This window comes from Mobula hypostoma, chromosome 10 (assembly GCF_963921235.1).
Source record: "Mobula hypostoma chromosome 10, sMobHyp1.1, whole genome shotgun sequence".
NCBI classification, from domain to species: domain Eukaryota; kingdom Metazoa; phylum Chordata; class Chondrichthyes; order Myliobatiformes; family Myliobatidae; genus Mobula; species Mobula hypostoma.
This window is the reverse complement of record NC_086106.1, coordinates 111,754,475-111,779,016: the sequence shown is the minus strand read 5'-3', so window position 1 is coordinate 111,779,016 and position 24,542 is coordinate 111,754,475. Positions and strand designations below refer to the sequence as shown.

At 44.6% G+C, this 24,542-nt stretch overlaps 1 protein-coding gene across 1 annotated transcript in view; it reads left to right on the top strand.

Annotated features, from left to right (window-relative positions):
* psmd10 (proteasome 26S subunit, non-ATPase 10) overlaps positions 1-3,432 on the top strand; it is a 38,870-nt gene extending 35,438 nt beyond the window's left edge. Inside the window, exon 5 of the mRNA XM_063061055.1 lies at positions 1,933-3,432. Coding sequence (XP_062917125.1) covers positions 1,933-2,086 — 154 coding nt within the window. The 3' untranslated portion in view covers positions 2,087-3,432. The remainder of the gene's footprint in view (positions 1-1,932) is intronic.
* Positions 3,433-24,542: the final 21,110 nt, after the last annotated feature.

The window sequence follows — 24,542 nt, the reverse complement described above, 5'->3', positions numbered from 1 at the left end:
CTGCCTCCCCCCCCAGAAACTGATTATCATATAATAACTTTGCCCCGTCACGCACACCTTCCTCCGAGATATTCCGTGGAAGATCCACTGATGGAATTTAAAAGGCTAATCCTTCTACGTGAATAGCGATTAAACTGTCACATGCAGGAGATTTTTTTTTTAAACAATTATAGCATTTTAAATGTATTTTTACTTCTGAACTGCTCTAATGTCTTTGACTTCCTGTCTGTACACACATTTCTATTCCAGGCATTCTCTCAGCAAACAAGTAAACACTGAAAACATAGTCTGTTCACTTAAGGATTTGATTCTCTGCTCAGTGGGCATGGTTAATCTTTTTCACCTGCTTTTCATACTCCAGCATACGATGCAAAATGCTATGGAGCATGTGATCTATGTTCGCCATACTAGGGTTTCCATGAGTATTCTTTTATTGCCTATGTCTAATTCCTTTGCAAGTGGTAGTGGGTCATCTTCCTAAGCACCGCAGTCCTTTTAATGCTGTTCATTAGGGAGCATTTGGACCCAGGTGGAAACAGTGATACATTACTCATTGAAGGGTAATGTTAAACTTCTAACACAGAGGAAGGTCATTTGATCCATCACATATTTACAGGGCAGCAATCTCATTCATAACATTTCTCCATTCCTGCTCTCCATTTCCCCAAATCCATCATTACTTCCCTATAGGTCATGGTATTCTATCTGCCTGTTATCATTGTCCTTGATGGTAACTCTTGCAATTGCTATTGGAGTAAGCCAGGTGAGTAACTGTAGTGCTCTTTGTAGATAGTAAATATTTCAGCCATGATATACTGGTGGGAATTAAACTATAGAGTAGTAGGTGGGTGCCAGTCAAGCAGGCTTCTTGTCCTGGGGTCAAAACAAAAAAACTCCTTGAACACACTTGTAAGTGTTTGAATGTTTTTGTTTCATCATCCCTGTAGATCATGTTTTATAATAACGTAACCTAGAGCTTGGAGTTTGTGCCTCAGGAGATGTGCTGGCATACCAGTTTTAAAAATAAAATCACATGGCTGCTTGTAAACCAATAGTAGTCGTAAATGCCTCATTTGCCAATTTGTATCTCCTAACCATGATGCAAATTCTTTATTTGAGAACAATAATTTTGTGATAATTAGGTTTCATTTACTTGTCATTTCATTGGTCCAGTACAATCAATAATATTGTAATTTTAAACTTTTAGTTCAAATATATGACAGACACCACTCTGCACTCTCCCTCCAGACTGTTCAGTAGTGCCATGATTAAAGCTACTACCTCACAGCTCTAGCAACTTAGATTCAATCCTGACCCTCTGGTGCTGTCGATTGAACTTTTTTTCCTGAAACCGTGTTTCCTCTATGTTATTCTGAAGATGTGCAAGCTGTAGATCAATCTGTAGATCAATTAGGAACTTTAAATTGCTCCTAGTAGGTAAACAATTGGTTCAATCTGAGGGAATTGTTGGAAATGTGGGGAGGAGAATAAAATAGGTCAGCATAGGGTCAGTTTATTTAAAAAAAATGCAAGGGGGTGATTGACGCATTGACTAGATGGGATGATCGGCCTGTTTTGCATGCTACATCCCTGACTTCATGACCATTCCTGAATGCAGACATTTTCTTTCTGCAAATTGAACTGTGCCTTTACTTGTCCATTATATAAGTAATTAAAACATTCCAACTTGCAAATAGAAATAAGCTGAAATGCAATTGTAAAACTTAAGATCTACTAGTTTGCTTCAGAGGCCTGACCAGAGCAGAGGCAAGTTTAGGAGAGTTTAAATTGTGAGTTTTCAAGAAACTCTTTAAGAGATTGCAAACATGGTAGTAAATGCAAAGGACATCCAAGGAAAGAGCCTTAAGAAGATGAAACATGGCTATTGGATTTGGAGTGTGAGATAAGACCTTGTTTTCAATTTTTTTTCAGACACTTGGCCTGTGATGAGGAACGGGTTGAGGAAGCCAAGCTGCTGGTGGAGAATGGAGCAAGTATTTATATTGAAAACAAGGAAGAAAAGACGCCCCTGCAAATGGCTAAAGGTGGACTTGGCCTACAGTTACGCAGGATGGTAGAAGGTTGAAAATAAAGTTACTTCAGAGGATCAGCCTGAATTTGCATCTCCCTCAAAACATTGACTAAGAACGTGCTGGGAGATATCAATTCTGTATTGCGTATTTTCTTTGCCATATAACCTACATGTTATGTGGTACATTACCTGCAACTCCTGATATATTTGGGTTTCAGAATCCGGTGCAAAGACATAAAACTAACATGAATTAATAAATAGTGCAAAAAAAAGGAAATAATGAGGTAGTGTTCCTGGGCTCATGGATCTTCAGAAATCTGATAATATAGAGGAAGAAGTTGTTACTGAACTATTGAGTGTGTCTTCAGATGAGTCTCACTGGCTGAAGTGACAGCAACTCAGATGGCTGAATAAATTCCTTTATTTTTTGTTTACAGTGTCAGAAATGTCCACTGAGCAAAACTTACACTGGATGTGTTTGTTTTTGTGTTTTCCCCCATTTCCCATCTGGATGTGCTCCCCACTTTGACATTCCAGTCTTCTGGTAAGCTGCACTTCAAGTTTATTTCGATAACCACAACAACAATGACTTGCTGCTTCTCCTGCTAAAGATGTCTGCTGTTTTTCAAAAGACAAAACTGGGTGTAATTGTCAAAAATACTAAAAGATCTAATACTTATTGTGAATAGATTAGTGACAGCACCATTCTCAACATTGTACTTGGGCTCTACACCTCATTTTTGACCGTGTGTGTGGCTCTGCTCTGCTTAAGCTAACAAGTGGTATACATGACACTACTTGGTCTTTGGGAAGCAGAGGAGCAGGAGAAAGGAATTGCCAATGTGAAAAGCTACTTTTAAAAACATCTTTTAATTTTCAACTTGCCTCTGCCATTAAACACACTTTAATAAATTCATTGTTAACCATATTGGATTGCTGTCTCTCTTACTATTGCACTTACAGCAAGCGGGAGGAAAATTTGCCAAATTTTTATTGGTGATGCTTTCTAAGGCTAGCAGCTGATGTTGATGTTTGTGACGACTTTTGGGTTTAACACATTTACATGTAGCAAATGCCTTTGCCACCGGCACTCGGGTCTGAGTACAAATTGTGGATTTAATTTGGAGTGCAGTTCTGAATAATGGGTCCTTAAAAGCAGTAAAACCCAGACAATATTGATTAAACTTCATTTAGATGTCTGCTGTGGGTGCAAATCAGAGGTATGAAGTTTGTGAGCTTTCAAAGAAAGCATTGTAGATAGATTGTACATATGGAATTGTCCTTTGAGGTTTAGCACATAAAATATCAAGCACCGTGTTGGGCAGATCTTTTGACCAAAAGCATCTCCATCTGATGCCTGCTGTATCTTGTTTTGCCGAATAAAGAAGCTACTTCGTATATACCAGTACTTTTCTCCGTGACTTCATTCACACAACATTTGGTGTCAGAAGTGGGATACTTTTGTGTGACCGATCGTGTGGCCAGCAATTTTTGCAGTTTAAGTGGATGAGTATTTTTTAAAAAAATTAGCACTGGCACATCGATCTGTTTGGGTCGGTGATACACGGAACATGGTGGTGTCAGGAACACGAGGAGAGAGAGAAAGAGCGGAACTTGCAGATATAAATGTGTGTGCACGTGAAAGTGTGTTTATGTAAGAGATGAAACTTTGTAAATTTGGTAAGACTGAGGCACCAGTTGTGAAGGGTTGGGTTCAGTGCATGACATGTGTACTCGTTCCGGGGCTGTATTTTAGCATACGCGTTGTGTTAGAGTGATGCAAAGGAATATGGCAAGGCATCATGAGTTCAAGTGCTCAAAGTGGCAGACTGCGGAGTGCATACTCTGCGGTTTTAAATATGTGTTGTTTAACTGGTATTTGTCATTTATATTTTGCGTAGTGTGGGAATTGTTGGCGCGTGGCCAAGTGGTTAAGGCGTTCGTCTAGTGATTTAAAGGTTGCTAGTTCGAGCCTTGGCTGAGGCAACATGTGTGTCCTTCAGCAAGGCACTTAACCACACATTGCTCTGCGATGACACTGGTCCCAGGCTGTATGGGTCCTAATGCCCTTCCCTTGGATGATATTGGTGCCCTGGAGAGGGGAGACTTGCAGCATGGGCAACTGCTGGTCTTCCATACAAATTACCCAGGCCTGCACCCTGGAAACCTTACAAGGTGCAAATCCATGGTCTCATGAGAGGTTTTACCCAGATCTATCTGTCAGGATTGCACCTGTTGAGGTCAGGCAACGTCAGGTCAAGAACCCTGATGATCCAAGCCAGCCCTTGACTCTGATTATGACCCTTCACCCCCAGGGAGAAACAGCATTTTGTCAAGAGTTGCCTTCACTGAAAGTCGCATGTGGGAATTGGGAATTCTGGCTCAAGCTCAAGGAAATGGTTGAAATTCAACAGGCGCACCATAAAGATATACACGTGTTGGTAAAAGCAAAGTGCCCAAGAAATATGTGGGGCAGTGTGGGCCAGGGGGTGCAGGATGGTACATGGGTAACTACCAGGAACACCAGCAATGAAGAAAGATATCACTCTTTTAAAGGGGAAGTGAGCCAGTGACTGGGTGGGGGAGGTGAGAGTAACTGGGGAATGATAATGGCAGTAAATCAAAGAGCTGATTAGACAGCCGTGGATTATGCAGAACAATAATATTGAAGGAACAAGGAGCATTCAGGGTCGGATAATCCAGGGAGGGACGACCCAGTCTTCCTGAAAATGATGACTGAAGGCCTGAGCTTGGCCCACCAATAAGTTTTAGATTTAGGGATAGCAGTGGGCAGGGTTGACCTTCTCTGCGATTGTTTTGTGGGCCAGTGAAACAGACCAGTGGAAGAAGAAAGAAATGAGTCATAAATACTCAAAATCTGCGGAGTGCAGCTTCCAGTGTATCTCTGGGTCTGTCCAAATTATGAGTGTACTATCCTTGGGCAAGACATCCTAAGGGAAGCATGGGCCGTTATAGAAACATAGAAAATAAGAGCAGGAGTAGGCCATTCGGCCCTTCGAGCCTGCACTGCCATTCAGTATGATCATGGCTGATCATCCAACTCAGAACCCTGTACCAGCCTTCCCTCCATACCCCCCGATCCCTTTAGCCACAAGGCCCATATCTAACTCCCTCTTAAATATAGCCAATGAACTGGCCTCAACTGTTTCCTGTGGCAGAGAATTCCACAGATTCACCACTCACTGTGTGAAGAAGTTTTTCCTAATCTCGGTCCTAAAAGGCTTCCCCTTTATCCTCAAACTGTGACCCCTTGTTCTGGACTTCCCCAACATCGGGAACAATCTTTCTGCATCTAGCCTATCCAATCCCATTAGGATTTTGTACCTTTCAATAAGATCCCCCCTCAATCTTCTAAATTCCGACGAGTATAAGCCTAGTTGATCCAGTCTTTCATCATATGAAAGTCCTGCCATCCCAGGAATCAATCTGGTGAACCTTCTTTGCACTCCCTCTATGGCAAGAATGTCTTTCCTCAGATTAGGGGACCAAAACTGCACACAATACTCCAGGTGTGGTCTCACCAAGGCCTTGTACAACTGCAGTAGTACCTCCCTGCTCCTGTACTCGAATCCTCTTGCTATGAATGCCAGCATACCATTCGCCTTTTTCACCGCCTGCTGTACCTGCATGCCCACTTTCAAAGACTGGTGTATAATGACACCCAGGTCTCGTTGCACCTCACCTTTTCCTAATCGGCCACCATTCAGATAATCTGTTTTCCTATTTTTGCCACCAAAGTGGATAACCTCACATTTATCCACATTAAATTGCATCTGCCATGAATTTGTCCACTCACCTAACCTATCCAAGTCACCCTGCATCTTCTTAGCATCCTCCTCACAGCTAACACTGCCGCCCAGCTTCGTGTCATCCGCAAACTTGGAGATGCTGCATTTAATTCCCTCATCTAAGTCATTAATATATATTGTAAACAACTGGGGTCCCAGCACTGAGCCTTGCGGTACCCCACTAGTCACTGCCTGCCATTCTGAAAAGGTCCCGTTTATTCCCACCCTTTGCTTCCTGTCTGCCAACCAATTCTCTATCCACATCAATACCTTACCTCCAATACCGTGTGCTTTAAGTTTGCACACTAATCTCCTGTGTGGGACCTTGTCAAAAGCCTTTTGAAAATCCAGATATACCACATCCACTGGTTCTCCCCTATCCACTCTACTAGTTACATCCTCAAAAAATTCTATGAGATTCATCAGACATGATTTTCCTTTCACAAATCCATGCCAACTTTGTCCGATGATTTCACCGATTTCCAAATGTGATGTTATCACATCTTTGATAACTGACTCTAGCAGTTTCCCCACCACCGATGTTAGGCTAACCGGTCTATAATTCCCCGGTTTCTCTCTCTCTCCTTTTTTAAAAAGTGGGGTTACATTAGCCACCCTCCAATCCTCAGGAACTAGTCCAGAATCTAAAGAGTTTTGAAAAATTATCACTGATGCATCCACTATTTCTTGGGCTACTTCCTTAAGCACTCTGGGATGCAGACCATCTGGCCCTGGGAATTTATCTGCCTTTAATCCCTTCAATTTACCTAACACCACTTCCCTACTAACATGTATTTCCCTCAGTTCCTCCATCTCACTAGACCCTCGGTCCCCTACTATTTCCGGAAGATTATTTATGTCCTCCTTAGTGAAGACAGAACCAAAGTAGTTATTCAATTGGTCTGCCATGTCCTTGTTCCCCATGATCAATTCACCTGTTTTTGTCTGTAAGGGACTTAACCAATCTTTTTCTTTTCACATATCTATAAAAGCTTTTACAGTCAGTTTTTATGTTCCCTGCCAGTTTTCTCTCATAATCTTTTTTCCTTTTCCTAATTAAGCCCTTTGTCCTCCTCTGCTGGACTCTGAATTTCTCCCAGTCCTCAGGTGAGCCGCTTTTTCTGGCTAATTTGTATGCTTCTTCTTTGGAATTGATACTATCCCTAATTTCTCTTGTCAGCCGCGGGTGCACTACCTTCCCCGATCTATTCTTTTGCCAAACTGGGATGAACAATTGTTGTAGTTCATCCATGCGATCTTTAAATGCTTGCCATTGCATATCCACCGTCAACCCTTTAAGTGTCATTTGTCAGTCTATCTTAGCTAATTCACGTCTCATACCTTCAAAGTTACCCTTCTTTAAGTTCAGAATCTTTCTTTCTGAATTAACTTATAGATTCAGGTAAGGGGAAAATAATATGGACACGTCAAGGGCAGCGAACACACACAACCAATAGAGTAAACAACTTAGCTGGCATTATCGCTGCTGCCCCGATCACAAAGGCTGGATCCAGGATGGTGTCTATGGGTTACTTAGTTAGCAGTTCCCAGCGGTGTGAACTAGACACAAGTAAGATTGTAACTGAGTAAAGATAAACCCAGTTAAAATAGAGGGGGAGGGTGGCAGTATAAATGCCATAAGCAGTACCCTATAAAAACTGACGCACTGACAACAGTTCAGGGTATAGTGAAGGAACCAAACCATTGAGGGATACACTGAGGGACTGCGGCAACTACTAACTCACCTACATGGCCAGTAAAGAAGCCCGATGGAGCATATCGGTTAACAACAGACTAAGACCCACGCCGAGATTGCATTCCATTGTGGCGAGCCCTGCAGCAATCCTGAATGGCCTGTTTTTTTTTCCAGTCCTGGATATCGCCAATGGATTTTAGGGGATCCTCTTAGCACCCAAGTCCCAAGATTGATTTGCCTTCATCCTGGGTGGGCAGCAGTATACGTGGGCCAGTCTCCCCCAGGGATTCCACAATAGCCCAGCCATTTTTCATAAGGTCATGGCGCATACTTTGGAAAAGGATCAGTCTAACGCCTTACCGTTCGACCACCTTACAATATGTAGATGGTCTGCTCGTTGCTTCGGAAGGTGAAGCAGGTCATTTAGGGGCGACAGCCAGTGTTCTAGAGATACTGCAAGATGACGGGTTTAAAATTAGTCCACACAAGGCTCAGACAGGAAAGCAAACCCGACAGTATCTAGGCTACACCCATTCCCAGGGGAGGAAGGACGTGTCAGATGACGGATATTGGGCAGTCAGTTTCATCTCCCGCCCAGTAAACATAAGGGGAGTGAGGAAGGTAATGGGTCTATTCAATTACTGCCATAGTAACCAGGGTTCTCAGCAATAGTGGCCCCGATACAGGCCTCGATTAAAGAGGGAAGCCCCCTCTGGAGGAAGTAAGGTGGTGGCCAGATGAGAAAAAGGCTTTTATAGATATCAAGAAAGCCCTGGTCTCTGCGCCCGTACTAGGATTGCCAGAACGGCTCACCCCTTTCACTTACACTGCAGTAATGAGGGAGGGTACTACAGCGCAATCGTGGTGCAGGACCATGGGGAAACAAGGCCGGTGGTATATTATTCAACCAAACAGATGCTCAGTGCAGTAGGAATTCCCCGCTGCATAGCACCGCTTGGGCAGGGCGAGTAAGTGAACCAGTTGTAATGATGAGACAACTCATACTACACACACACACCGGTCTTTTGTAGAGCTCCAAAACACAGGGAGGCTGCGAGCAGTCACCGACAGCAAAAGGGCAGCCTGGGAGGCAGTTCGCATTCTGAAAGACAAGTCACTAACGATAGTAAGGCATAGTCATAGTCATACTTTATTGATTCAGGGGGAAATTGGTTTTCATTACAGTTGCACCATACATAATTAAATAGTAATAAAACCATAAATAATTAAATAGTAATATGTAAATTATGCCTGGAAATAAGTCCAGGACCAGCCTATTGGCTCAGGGTGTCTGACCCTCCAAGGGAGGAGTTGTAAAGTTTGGCGGCCACAGGCAGGAATGACTTCCTATGATGCTCAATGTTGCACCTCGGTGGAATGAGTCTCTGGCTGAATGTACTCCTGTGCCCACCCAGTACATTATGTAGTGGATGGGAGACATTGTCAAGATGGCATGCAACTTGGACAACTTGGAATGAATCCTGTGAGCATCAATCTAAGAGGGAGCCACACGAGTGTCAAATGGAAATAGAGCAGGAAGATGATATCAGTGTAAAGGAAACACCTCTAGAAGGGGAAGCAAGGGGATTTTTATAGATGGGTTTCAGAGATGCATAGACAGGAAGCCATGGACTGGAAGGGGCCGTGGTGAAGGAAACAGGTGACGAATTAGCTTCAGGGGCTCTGCGAGAGGGTTGCTCAGCTCAGCTGGTGGAACTGGTGGCCCTGAGAGAAGCACTGCACTATAGTGAGGGCAGACAAGCAAATATATATACAGACAGATGGTATGCCTCTGGGGTGGTGCATGACTATCTGATAGCCTGGGCACGACAAGGATTTGTAACCTCAACAGGGGCAGGGTATTCAGCTCGGGCACCTCATCCAACAGCTGCAGGAAGCAGAGAGTCTGCCAGCAGAGGTGACAGTAATTAAAGTAAAAGCACAACAGAAAGGAGAGAGTAGGAACGAAAAGGAAATGAGTGGGCAGACATCACTGTGAAGAAGGCAGCAGAGGAACTAGAGGCAACTGAAATTGCAAGTGTGCAGGAAGAAATGAAGGAAGCCAGTTTAGTAAAATTACATGGAGGTGTAGGCAGAATAGAAGGAGGAATGGAGGAGAAAGGCAGCAAAGGAGGAACCAGATGGGATGGACACATACACACACACACACAACTGGCACATTTCCTCCATCACTTTCCCTGTGAAATGTGCTCCCTAGATATGGACTACAGGAGGAATGGACACAGGCTAGACTCAACAGACATCAATGTATCTGGGGTTGAGAGGGTGAACAGCTTTAAGTTCCTTGGCATACACATCACCGAAGATCTCACGTGGTCTGTACATACCAGCTGTGTGATGAAAAAAGCACAACAGCACCTCTTATACCTCAGACGGTTGAAGAAGTTTGGCATGGGTCCGCAAATCCTAAGGGCTTTCTACAGAGGCACAATTGAGAGCATACTGACTTGCTGCATCACTGCCTGGTATGATAACTGTATTTTCCTCAATCGCAGGACTCTGCAGAGAGTGGTGTGGACAGCCCAGCGCATCTGTAGATGTGATCTTCCCACTATTCAGGACCTTTACAGAGACAGGTGTGTAAAAAGGGCCTAAAGGATCATTGGGGACCCAAGTCACCCCAACCACCAACTGTTCCAGCTGCTACCATCCGGGAAACGGTACTGCAGCATAAAAGCCAGGACCAACAGACTGTGGGACAGCTTCTTCCACCAGCCCATCAGACTGATTAATTCATGCTGATACAATTATATTTCTATGTTATATTGACTGTCCTGTTGTACATACTATTTATTACAATTTACTATAAATTGCACATTGCGCAGTTAGACAGAGTCATAATGTAAAGATTTTTACTCCTCAAGTATGTGAAGGATGTAAGTAATAAAGTCAACTCAATTCAATATGGACCACCCTCTATGTGAAGAAGTTGTCCACTGGGTTTCTATCAAATCTGTCCTCTTTTCCTAAACCTGTGCTGCCTAGTTCATGATTATGTAACCTTGGGATGAATGACTGTGTGCATTTACCCTGTCTATGTCCCTCATGATTTTATAAACCTCTGTAAGATCATCCCTCATTCCCCCACACTCCAGTGAATCAAGTCCCTGTTCAAATACTGAACATACTTTTGAAACAAGTTGTCATTGGAGATAAAATCTGATCGAAGGAGCTGTTTCTCTGACAACTTTCTGTGTGTCTCATTGTCACACAGCATGGAAACCGGCCTTGCAGCCTACCATGACATCTACCCATCTACACTGTATTTTCACCATTGTCTCCCGTGCCACAGTGATTCAAGTCTTCACCTAAGTAGCTCTTCAAACTTGGGAAAGTCTCTGCCTCCTTCAGACAATAGTTTCAGATCTATGAGCAACACACACTAATTGCTGGAGGAACTCAGCAGGTCAGGCAGCATCTACAGAGAGGAATAAACTGTTGAAGTTTCAGGCCAAGACCCTTCAATACATGAACTAACATGGTTCTTGTAATAAAGATACATAAACAATCATCACTTCTTTTTTCTTTTATATGAAAAATATCGGATCTATTTCCATCAAATTATTCAGGTACATTGACCCAAAATGGTTTTCAGTGATCATTTTAGGTGAATGCACCTGGATAAGTTGATTATTCTTTTTCACCAGCAAGGCCTAGCTTGCCTTTATTGTTTCTGGATTCAAGTTCAAAGTACATTTATTATACATTATACAACCTTAAGGTTCATCTCCTAGCAGGCAGCTATGAAACAAAGAAACCCAAAACAGCCTATTATAAAAAAACATTCTTTAACACCCAATGTGCAGAGAGAAAAAAAAACTAATCGTGTAAACAATAAATGCAAGCAAATAGCTTTCTGAACTGAGTGCACCCCCAGACCCCTAGTTCAACACAGAGCTGAGTAAACCTTGCAGAGCAGTGGGCTGACCTGACCCGGCCCTCACCTTGGACCCTAACACCCTGACCCTTTATATCTGGTTTGGCGTCTAAGCTGTCGACCAAACGTTGGATTCAGTCACTTCAGTACACTCTGGGGCCTAGACCCCGTTGCCTCAACTTCGCCTGCACCCAACCTTTCTGATTTGGCCCGGCACTTGAAGTAGTTGTTCAAACGTTGGTTCAGTCACTTTGATACACTCTGGGGCCTGGATCCTGTCACCTCGATTTGGCCTGTACCCAGTCTTTCCAATTTGATTGAAATTGATTGAACTTCGGGTCTTCTTTGCTCTCAGCGACGGCCCACTGCTTTGCCTTGCCTCAGTTCCGCCTCATCGAATTGCCTCCAAGTCCAACGGGAAGTTACAAACTATTGTTTGCGATGATCATTTGCCAGAAAGAATGATTAACAAAGTACTTAGTTGTTTTCATTGTTTTATTAGCCACCAGCCAGACGTCGCTGAGATTCACCAGCACCATCTTAAACCAAAATCGATAAACTGTAAGTAAATATATTCGTATGAGGTGATCTTAGATTATGGTAGTGATGACTTTCCCCTTCTTTTTGGTCCTTGGGTTTCTGGGCCCTGCACTTTTCCACAACATTACTGTTTCAAAATCCACTAGCTTCTCGAACATGCAGTGACTGTATTTGTTTCTAGATCATGTTGCAATTCATTTACTGGCTACAGAGTTGAATTTTCATTCTGCAGCTACCCACGTATCCATTTCGATGTTCATCTGAGGACATATTCCCTGTGGCTTGTGAATGTTATCCCAACAGTTCCTGTCCAATTGGGGCACTGATGTGTGAGAGAGGTCCTGATCTTTAGCTGAAGGTGTCTTGGATTTGCTATGCTCCTAGCGAAGAGTCTCTCTCCTCCTGGCTGCAATTCTTCATTAACTAACTTCATCCTGGTTCATTTAGTGCCTGTGAATATACTAGTGCTGTCCTCCCAAGGTAACTCCTTCACCTTTGCATTTGGTTTCCAAGTTTTTGTCTCACTTTACATCAGCTTCCTGAATTAAACTTATTTTCTACTGGTACCTGAGTGAAAGAAGGCATGCCAGTTTAGTCCACAGCTAATTTAAGTTGATCTTTCATACATTTCCAAGTTGTCACCGATGATTTTACTGACATCAACCATGGCTTTCCAGGGAACAGGTAGTTGAGAATGACATCTGCTTCTAAATAACACTTGTATCCACTGTGCACAACATGATTCAATGTTCACGTGCACCTCTTGAACAATCGGTTTAATGACTTTCCTTAAGGATTTCTTCATTCTAAATGCATGTAGACTTAACTGGCTTGAAACATTAGCCATTCAATGCATCTGCCTGTCTATTGTCTGCCAATTTAATCAGTATTTTTTAATGTGCATTGCTCCCAGCTACATCTAGTGCAATGGTGAATATCCACCATCAACATGAATCAGCAGACCAAAGAATAACAGCTGTCAACATCCGCTGACACCTATAGACCACAGTTCTTCTGAGATATATGTATTTTGGGTAAAGGTCAGATGGTGCTTGGACACTATCTTGCTGATGCAATCACTTGTTGTTCCTATCTACTTTAATTCTGTGCATTAGCAGACAAACATGCAGATTAGGAATAGAAGACCACTCAGCCCCACCATTTCAGTTGAATATCTTTCAGCAGGAAATGCAGAAATTTAGAAATCCACTTTAGTTATCACAGCAGACAATCACTTTATGTGTTAAAAGCTGTGCAGATGGTCTTTCAAAGCATCATTATACATTGTGTAGATAGTGTTGCACAGAAAATGTCGGGCAGCGTGGACTCTGAAGTGAAAAGATGTGGTAAGAGACATGGTGTTCAACATCAGAATATGCTTCTCATGATCAGTGAAGACCTGGGCATTAGGGACAGGAAACCCTTTCTAAGTGAAAAGTTCTGCGTTATTTAATGGAACACTTGAGTGCTGTTGTTGGCTGCCTACCCCCGTGGGAAGCCAGATCAATGTGAAAATACCAGCTTCTCCCCATTGAAACCGAAATAAGTGAACTTGTTTCGTGAGTACAGATCTGAGGTAACTTCTCCAATGCAATGGTGAGCAGCCAACTGAGAAATCTGGCAGAAACTAGCATGGGTTGCCTGGAGTGACACAGTGGTCAATAAGTGGAGCGTTATTGTTTATTTATTAACTTTTTGCGACGCAGGGCGGAATAGACCCCGACCGGCCCTTTGAGCTGTGCCACACAGCAACCATATCTGATCCTAGCCTCATCACAAGACAATTCACAACGTGAGCATCACTTCCACAGTTAAGGCATGGAAATCGAAACAAAATATCACCCACAGTGTCACATTTCTTGTTTATTACATTGGGAAACCTGCGCCTGCATACACAGATTGCCCATCTGAAATCCAGGTATGATTTAGTGTTCCCTATGCGCAGAACCCTGCCCCTCCAGGTATCTGTCCAAGTGCTTCTTAAATGATACGTTTGTACCTGCCTCAACCACTTCCTCTGGCAGCTCCTTTCATAAATATTTAGGTGTGAAAAATTCCCTTTTAAATCTTTCCCCTCTCAACCTAAATACCCACTAGTTCTATACTCCTCAGACACAGAGGAAGGGACTGTTATCATCCATCATATTTGTACCTCTCATAATTTCAAACATTTCTATAAGGTCACCCCTCATTTTCCTACATTCCAGATCTGCCAAGATGATCAGGAAAGATTTCTGTATGAGGCTAACATGAGCAACCTCTCCCGGTAACTCTAGCCCTGGCAAGATCCTTGTAAATATTTTCTGGACTCTTTCCTGTTTAACTACATCTTTCCTACAACAGGGTGAACAAAACTGTATACAGTACTCCAAGTAGGGCCTCGCCAATGACTTGTGCAACTGCAACATAATGTCCCAACTCCTACCCTCAATGCCCTGACTAATGTGCTAAAATGTTTTCTATTCACCACCCTTCCTACCACTGTTTTTAAAGAACTATGCACGTGTATTTCTAAGTCACTCTGTTCCATTACACACTCTAGTTCCCTACCATCCATAGTGTAAAGCCTGATTTATACCTGTGCGTACAGGCTACGACGTAGCCTACGCTGTAGGCCTGATTTATTCTTTTGCATAGCCCTATGCTGTAGCGAGCATGCGTAGTTGTGTCTGCGTCGCTCTGCAATTCACTGTCAAAACGCTAGTTGGCGATAGGGTTTCTATGCCACTGTGTTGAGTTTCTTCATGAGAGACATAGACGAGGAAATGCATTTCAAATATTTTCGGATGTCAGCAGGTAGATTTGACGATTTGGTTCATCATCTCCAACCATTTATTTCGCATCAGGGTACAGACATGGCGAAGAAAAGCAACTGGAAATGCGTAGGAGGAAATGCGATGCTACCAAGCGGACCAATCACAGTTGTTGCGGTCTGCATCGCCACGACGCGTGAGCTACTTTTTTGGGGAGGTGCACGTTACCCTACGGCAAAGGCTACACGGTACCTACAGCGTACATTTGACGCAGAAGTATGAATTGGGCTTTAGTCCTGTGGTGGTTTGACTTTCCAAAATGTATCACCTCACACTTATCTGTATTGAAGAGAATTTGCTACCTCTTGGCTCACCCCTAACTGATCAAAATCCCCCTGTAATCTACAATAATCTTCTTCACTATCAACACCATCTCCTGATTTTACTTATCAAGACTTGTGCACACACATCCAAACAACAAGGGTCCCAACACCAGTCCTGCAGCATACCACCCAGTCACCTGCAGCACCCACCCACTCGCCTGCTGCACCCACCCACTCACCTGCTGCATCCACCCCATCACCTGCAGCTCCCACCCACTCACCTGCTGAACCCACCCAGTCACTTGCAGCACCCACCCACTCACCTGCAGCACCCACCCACTCATCTGCAGCTCCCACCCACTCACCTGCTGAACCCACCCAGTCACTTGCAGCACCCACCCAGTCACCTGCAGCACCCACCCACTCACCTGCTGAACCCACCCAGTCACTTGCAGCACCCACCCACTCACCTGCAGCACCCACCCACTCACCTGCAGCTCCCACCCACTCACCTGCTGAACCCACCCAGTCACTTACAGCACCCACCCACTCACCTGCAGCATCCACCCACTCACTTGTAGCAGCCACCCAGTCACCTGCAGCACCCACCCACTCACCTGCAGCATCCACCCAGTCACCTGCAGCACCCACCCACTCACCTGCTGCACCCACCCACTCACCTGCAGCATCCACCCAGTCACCTGCAGCACCCACCCACTCACCTGCTGCACCCACCCACTCACCTGCAGCATCCACCCAGTCACCTGCAGCACCCACCCACTCACCTGCAGCTCCCACCCACTCACCTGCTGCACCCACCCAGTCACCTGCAGCTCCCACCCACTCACTCACCTGCAGCACACCACCCACTCACCTGCAGCACCCACCCAGTCACCTGCATCAGCCACCCAGTCACCTGCTGCACCCACCCACTCACCTGCAGCATCCACCCAGTCACCTGCAGCATCCACCCCGTCACTTGCAGCATCCACCCACTCACCTGCAGCATCCACCCACTCACCAGCAGCACACCACCCACTCACCTGCAGCAGCCACCCCGTCACTTGCAGCATCCACCCATTCACCTGCAGCATCCACCCACTCACCTGCAACACACCACCCACTCACCTGCAGCACCCACCCAGTCACCTGCTGCACTCACCCACTCACCTGCAACACCCACCCAGTCACCTGCAGCTCCCACCCACTCACTCACCTGCTGCACTCACCCACTCACCTGCAGCATCCACCCAGTCACCTGCATCAGCCACCTAGTCACCTGCTGCACCCACCCACTCACCTGCAGCACCCACCCAGTCACCTACTGCACCCACCCACTCACCTGCAGCATCCACCCAGTCACCTGCAGCACCCACCCAGTCACCTGCTGCATCCACCCACTCACCTGCAGCATCCACCCACTCACCTGCAGCACACCACCCACTCACCTGCAGCAGCCACCCCGTCACCTGCAGCATCCACCCTGTCACTTGCAGCATCCACCCACTCACCTGCAGCATCCACCCACTCACCTGCTGCACTCACCCACTCACCTGCAGCGTCCACCCAGTCACCTGCATCAGCCACCTAGTCACCTGCTGCACCCACCCACTCACCTGCAGCACCCACCCACTCACCTGCAGCACCCACCCAGTCACCTGCTGCACTCACCCACTCACCTGCAGCATCCACCCAGTCACCTGCAGCACCCACCCAGTCACCTGCTGCATCCACCCACTCACCTGAAGCATCCACCCCATCACTTGCAGCATCCACCCACTCACCTGCAGCATCCACCCACTCACCTGCAGCACACCACCCACTCACCTGCAGCAGCCACCCCGTCACCTGCAGCATCCACCCTGTCACTTGCAGCATCCACCCACTCACCTGCAGCATCCACCCACTCACCTGCTGCACCCACCCACTCACCTGCAGCATCCACCCCATCACCTGCAGCACCCACCCACTCACCTGCTGCAGCCACCCACTCACCTGCAGCACCCACCCAGTCACCTGCTGCACCCACCCACTCACCTGCAGCTCCCATCCACTCACCTGCAGCACCCACCCACTCACCTGCTGAACCCACCCAGTCACTTGCAGCACCCACCCACTCACCTGCAGCATCCACCCACTCACCTGCAGCACCCACCCACTCACCTGCATCAGCCACCCACTCACCTGCAGCACCCACTCACTCACCTGCAGCACCCACCCAGTCACCTGCTGCACCCACCCAGTCACTTACTGCAGCCACCCACTCACCTGCAGCTCCCACCCACTCACCTGCAGCACCCACCCACTCACCTGCTGCACTCACCACTCACCTGCATCAGCCACCCCCCACCTGCTGCACCCACCCACTCACCTGCAGCATCCACCCACTCACCTGCTGCACACACCCACTCACCTGCAGCACCCACCCAGTCACCTGCTGCACCCACCCACTCACCTGCAGCTCCCACCCACTCACCTGCAGCACCCACCCACTCACCTGCTGAACCCACCCAGTCACTTGCAGCACCCACCCACTCACCTGCAGCACCCACCCACTCACCTGCAGCATCCACCCACTCACCCGCAGCACCCACCCACTCACCTGCATCAGCCACCCACTCACCTGCAGCACCCGCCCACTCACCTGCAGCACCCACTCACTCACCTGCAGCACCCACCCAGTCACCTGCTGCACCCACCCAGTCACTTACTGCAGCCACCCACTCACCTGCAGCTCCCACCCACTCACCTGCAGCACCCACCCACTCACCTGCTGCACCCACCACTCTCCTGCATCAGCCACCCCCCACCTGCTGCACCCACCCACTCACCTGCAGCATCCACCCACTCACCTGCTGCACACACCCACTCACCTGCTGCACCCACCCACTCACCTGCTGCACCCACCCACTCACCTGCAGCACCCACCCCGTCACATGCAGCACCCACCCACTCACTTGCAGCACCCACCCAGTCACCTGCAGCATGCCACCCTGTCACCTGTTGCATGCCACCCAAAGTGGACCATAGGAGAAAGGGACCCAGGGGAGTGGTAGGCAGCTGAGAAAAGGTAAAAGGCCAGAGTGAGGAATGGAAGGAGAGGAGAGGCTTTTTTATTGGAAGGAGAAATTGATATTCATGCTATCAAGTTGGAAGTTACCCAAATGGAATACAAGGTGTTGCTCCTCCACCCTGAGGGTGGCCTCATATTGGCACAAGAGGAGGCCGTGGACTGATATGTCGGAAGAGGAATGGGAACCAAAATTAAAATGTTTGGCCACCGGAAAGATCCGTTGTGGCAAATGGAATGAAAGTGCTTGACGAAGCAATTTACGACACGTCTCACCAGTGTAGAGGAAACTGCGTCAGGAGCACCGAACACAACGGATGACCCCAGCAGATTATAGTTTACAATCTTATATAGGCCTGGTTTCCCCACAACTGATTGCACAAATGTTAGACAGAAAATGAAGTGCTTGATCTAATTACATGTCACAACACAGACATTTACGGACACTAGCCAAGGGTCCCTAATCTGTAATGATAATTGTGTTCTTCCTCTTACAGATACCACCTATCCTACTGAGAGATTTCTGTTTTTATTTCGCATTTCCAGCAACTGCAGTTTTCAGTTTTTATTTCCTACCCTCTGATCCTGGCCATTTATCATCTGAGAAAGGACCCAAATTCTACTGGATCAGAATTGTTGTTGTTTTATTTGCCACAACCACGAAATGGAAAAGTTGACAGTCATGCCCCACTTGTCTCAAATACACAGCTTTATCATTCTGATTCGATACAACCCATTTATCATAATGAAAAGACACAGATATGATCTGCAAGAAAAATGTGACAACCATTCTCTGGATAAAAAACAGGAAATTTAAAGTTCGATATCCATCAAAGCACTAGATGTTTAGATAGAACTGGGTTCAAAGATAATAAATGCTACCATCCATGAAACCAGAAAACATTACAGCACTCTGAAATAAATGTGACTTACTATTCAATTATTTTTTTTTTGTACTTAGAATGACATACTGTACACTCAGTGGCCACTTTATTAAGTCCACCTGTACACCCGCTCAGTAATGCAAATGCTTAATCTGATAATGATGTGACTGCACCTGTCAAGTGGTGTAGTTGTTGTTCAGACCAAACATCGGATAGGGGAACAATGTGATCTATGTGACTTTGACCATAGAATGATTATTAGTGCCAGAGGAGGTGATTTGAGTATCTCAGAAACTTTCTACAGTTGAGCCTCTATAAACAGTGGTCACAATGTTGGTCATTGAATAAATCAGAAAATTAAAGGCATTTGTTTCAAGTATGATAAAAGAGGCGCTTAAATCTGCAGAAAGGCTTACTACCATGTTAGTGGTAATGTACAAATGATTTTTTTAGATCAGTAATATTGAGGAACCAACAAGTAAACAGGCTATTTCAGATCCAGTATTGTGTAGGGAGAAAGAATCGATAACAGTAGCTAATGGACCTTTAGGAAAGCAAGATCATAAGATGGAATTTAATATCCAGGTTAAAATGATTTTGTTATTCTGAAACCAGAATCTTAAATCTAAATAAACTTTAGAGACACTTGCTAGCTATGGCAGACTGGGATAACATTACCTGTCTTGACAGTAAATGGGCACCAACTTACATTTAAAGAATTAACATAGTTTACAGCAAATCTACAGAACATCCCCATGAGGGACAAATACCTATCAGGAGAAATGGTAATTTCTTGACTAACATGAGAAAGAGCAAGCTGTTGGTGCCCCCTCTCACTGTGGCAAGAGCAATACTGCTCTTCCCCTCACCAGTGAGAGAGAGAGCCTGTCTGAGATGTTGGTTTTGGAATAGACAGCAGCTTTTGAAGGACTCTAGATCATGGTCTCTCGGGGCTGATGCTTTGCTGGAGCAAGGGGGAGGGCGGAATGTTGATGCAGTTGCTGCTGTTCGTGCATGAGAGGGGGTAGAGGGGCTTGGGGTTCCAACATTCCTTGTCTGGGGATTTTTTTCTCTCTGTTTCATGGATGTCTGTGAAGAGTAAAGATTTCAGGTTGTATACTTCTCTGATACTAAATTGAACCGTCGAAGTTAAAGATAGCAGAAGATAAAGGAAAAAGATTACCATCTTGCCAAGAGAGCAGCAAGTCTGAGGATTCCTAAAGTTTCAAATGTCATGAAAGGAGAAACAAGGAATTGGGAGTATTTTAGCAAGAAACTTAAAAATGTACTGTAAAAATCTTCTATACATGCAGAACAAAAGAAATAGCAAATAGTCTGCTCCGCCAATCATGGGCTGACCCAATTCTTCCAGTCATCCCCACTCCCCTGCCTTCTCCCCATACCCTTTGATGCCCTGGCTAATCAAGAACCTATCTATCTCTGCCTTAATACACCCAATGACTTGGCCTCCACAGCCGCTTGTGGCAACAAATTTCACGGATTTACCATCCTCTGACTGAAGTAATTTCTCCATATCTCTGTTCTAAATGGGCGTCCTTCAATCCTGAAGTTGTGCCCTCTTGTCCTAGACTTCCCTATCATGGGAAATAACTTTGCCATATCTAATCTGTTCAGGCCTTTTAACATTCAGAATGTTTCTATGAGATCCCCCCTCATTCTCTTGAACTCCAGGGAATACAGCCCAAGAGCTGCCAGATGTTCCTCATACGGTAACCCTTTCATTCATGGAAAAATTCTTGTGAATCTTCTCTGAACCCTCTCCAATGTCAGTATATCCTTTCTAAGACAAAGAGCCCAAAACTGCACACAATACTTCAAGTGTGGTCTCACGAGTGCGTTATAGATCCTCAACATCACATCCCTGCTTATATTCTATAATTCTAGAAATGAATGCTAACATTGCATTCACCTTCTTCACCACCGATTCAACCTGGAGGCTGACCTTTAGGGTATCCTGCACAAGGACTCCCAAGTCCTTTTGCATCTCTGCATTTTGAATTCTCTCCCCATCTAAATAATAGTCTGCCCATTTATTTCTTCCATCAAAGTGTATGACCATACACTTTCCAGCATTATATTTCATTTGCCACTTCTTTGCCCATTCCCCTGAACTATCTAAGTCTGTCTGCTTCCTCAACACTACCCGCTCCTCCACCTGTCTTTGTACTATCAGCAAATTTAGCCACATATCCATTCATCCCATAGTCCAAATCATTGACATACATCGTTAAAAGCAGCGGTCCCAACATTGACCCCTGTGGAACTCCGCTGGTAACTGGCAGCCAGCCAGAATGGGATCCCTTTATTCCCACTCTCTGTTTTCTGCTGATCACCCAATACTCCACCCACGCTAATAACTTCCCTGTAATTCCATGGGATCTTATCTTGCTAAGCAGCCTCATGTGCAGCACCTTGTCAAAGGCCTTCTGAAAATCCAAATACACCACATCTACTGCATCTCCTTTGTCTACCCTGCTTGCAATTTCCTCAAAGAATTGCAGTAGGTTTGTCAGGCAGGATTTTCCTTTCAGAAAACCATGCTGGCTTTGGCCTATCTTGTCATGTGCATCCAGGTATTTCATAATCTCATCCCTAACAATTGATTCCAACAACTTCCCAACCACTGATGTCAGACTAACAGGTCTATAGTTTCCTTTCTGCTGCCTCCCACCCTTCTTAAATAGCGGAGTAACATTTTCAATTTTCCAATCATCCAGTACAATGCCAGATTCTATCGATTCTTGAAAGATCATCATTAATGCCTCTGCAATCACTCCAAACTATTTCTTTCAGAACCCAAGGGTGCATTCCATCAGGTCCAGGAGATTTATCCATCCTCAGACCATTAAACTTCCTGAGCACCTTCTCAGTCATAGTTTTCACTGCACATACGTCAATTCCCTGATAGTCTTGAATGGCTGGTATACTGCAGATGTCTTCCACTATGAAGGCTGATGCAAAATGTGCATTCAATTCCTCTGCCATCTCTGCATCTTTCATTACAATATCTCCAGCGTCATTTTTTATTGGTCCTATATCTGCCCTCTACTCTCTTTTACCTTTTATATACTTAAAGAAGCTTTTAGTATCTTCTTTGATATTAGTCGCCAGCTTCCTCTCATAATTCATCTTTTCCTTCCTAATGACCTTCTTAGTTTTCTTCTGCAAGTTTTTAAAAGCTCCCCAATCCTCTATCTTCCCACTAGCTCTGGCTTCCTTGTATGCGCTCTCTTTTGCTTTTACTTTGGCTCTGACTTTACTTGTCAGCCTTGGTAGTGTCCTCCTTCCATTCAAAAATTTCTTACTTGGATTATATCTGTCTTGCACTTCTCTCATTTTTTGCAAAATATCCAGCCATTGGTGCTCTGCTAGTGTCCCTTTCCAGTCAACTTTGGCCAGTTCCCCTCTCATGCCATTGTAAATTCCTTTGCTCTGCTGAAATACCAACACATTCTTCTTCTCAAATTTCAAAGTGAACTTGATCATATTGTGATCTCTGTTCCCTAAGGGTATCTTTAAGCCTTATCATCTTCAGATCTGTACTGACCTGGTTTTCCCAATCCACTTTCATGTTAAAATCCTCATCAATTATTTTGGAAATTAAGTGGTAGAGAAACCAAACAAATATTTTGTCCATCTTCAAGGAAAAGACAGATAATCAGAAAAGAAAATCATCTTACAAAGTTCCACAGATTCCCAAATAGCAAATGCAATAAATGCAAATGTGCTATTTAAAACAGGAGGAAAGGGGGGAAAAAGAGAAATTACAGACCAGTTAATCTGACATCAGTAGTAGGAAAATAATTAAGGAAGTTGTGACAGGGCACTTAGAAAACAACAATAGTTTTGAACTGAGTCAACCCAATTAATTTAAAGAAGATAAGGCTAAATCACACCTTTTTATCTATTTCCTCCTAAAACGTATCTAGTGATCTGTCCTCCACCACCTTCAGGGCAAATGAATTCCGGAGATTATTGCCTGAAGTTCTGTGCTTTTAATTCATGTAATTCTTTATTTGCTTTCCTCATTGGACAGCTGAGAAGTACAGCCTCTGGGCTCTTTTGCCTAATTGGTAATGATGGTCCAGAGTAATCTGCCCATCCACTTCACCTTACCTGGCCAGTACTGGAAGAATGGGGCATATTGTCTCAATTCTTTTAAAAGCAATGTGAGCCCACGGTTATTTTTCTGAGAATAAATGTGCAAACACATGTCTGGAGTATTTTAAGACTTGCTTCAACAACGATCCTGCTGCAATTAATTAGCAATCCTGACGTATAAATAGCATCTTAACTTGCAGAAACCAACAATACACTTGAAAATTACAGGACAGGTATTTAAATTATATTGAGTTATTCAAATACTAGGAATTATTCTATTTGCAATGAGAATACGCATAAAAGCCAAATGCAGCAGAAAAATGCACCGGGGCTTTTGTAAGTATAAAGCATCATTCTTCCCAAAGGCTATTTATATCATAGATTTGTGAATTTCCACAGCCCCTCTGCAGATGCTGGAAATCCAGAGAACACACACAAAATGCCAGAGGACCTCAGCGTGTCAGGCAGTATCTATAGAGAGGAATAAACAGCCTACTTTTTGGGTTGAGACTTCACCAGGACAAAGGGACCACTGAAAGTTTATTCCTGTCCATAGATGCCGTCTGACCTGCTAAGTTCTTCCAGCATTTTGTGTGTGATGCAATGATTTAGTAAGGGAAGGTACAGCATTAGTTACTGATTCACAAAAGTCAGCAGCAGAAATGAGTGGAAAATTTCTGGATTCTAGGCAACTGCATCCAGTATATCAGATTACAGCAACTCTTAAAGGATTTTGTCACATGTTTGATGCAGGCTATTTTTAACCATCCGAAGTTGCTTGTCTGTGGATAAATTCATAAACCAATGGAAGATCATAAACCACTGCTAGTGACCTTTGTGAAACTGGTTGATTTGTATGATCACCTAAACCCAACGCTATTACCTTTAAATGATGGCTCTGCTTTAAAATCAATGTATAATATTTTGAAATGTTTCTGCTCAGATTTGTAATGTGGCTTTAAATTAAAAAGAACTTTTTAACATCAAAATAACTGATGACATTTTAAGTGCACACACTTACTTGATTATTACACTCATCAATTTAATACATGGACCAATCATTTATACAGTATCTGTTCCTTTATCCCAAATTCAAATTCCTTTTCAGTAATGTAAGTGACCATTTATTGACATGTAGTTGTCAGCTGATTTAATGGTAAATTCTATTTTTACTATAGGGATTCAACAATTTGAGCTGATGTTTTGAAGACAGACAGGTTCTGCAATCTCAATATTCCAATCAATTTTGGGAAAATTCCAAGACGGTGGGACTGTTTTCAGATATTGTACTATCAACTCTTTATTCCTCCCCATTTTGCTGCCTGACCCACTGAGTTCCTCTAGCATTTTGTGTGTGTTACCCCAGATTTCCAGCAACTGCAGAATATCTCGTGTTTCAGTTTTCAGATACTGTA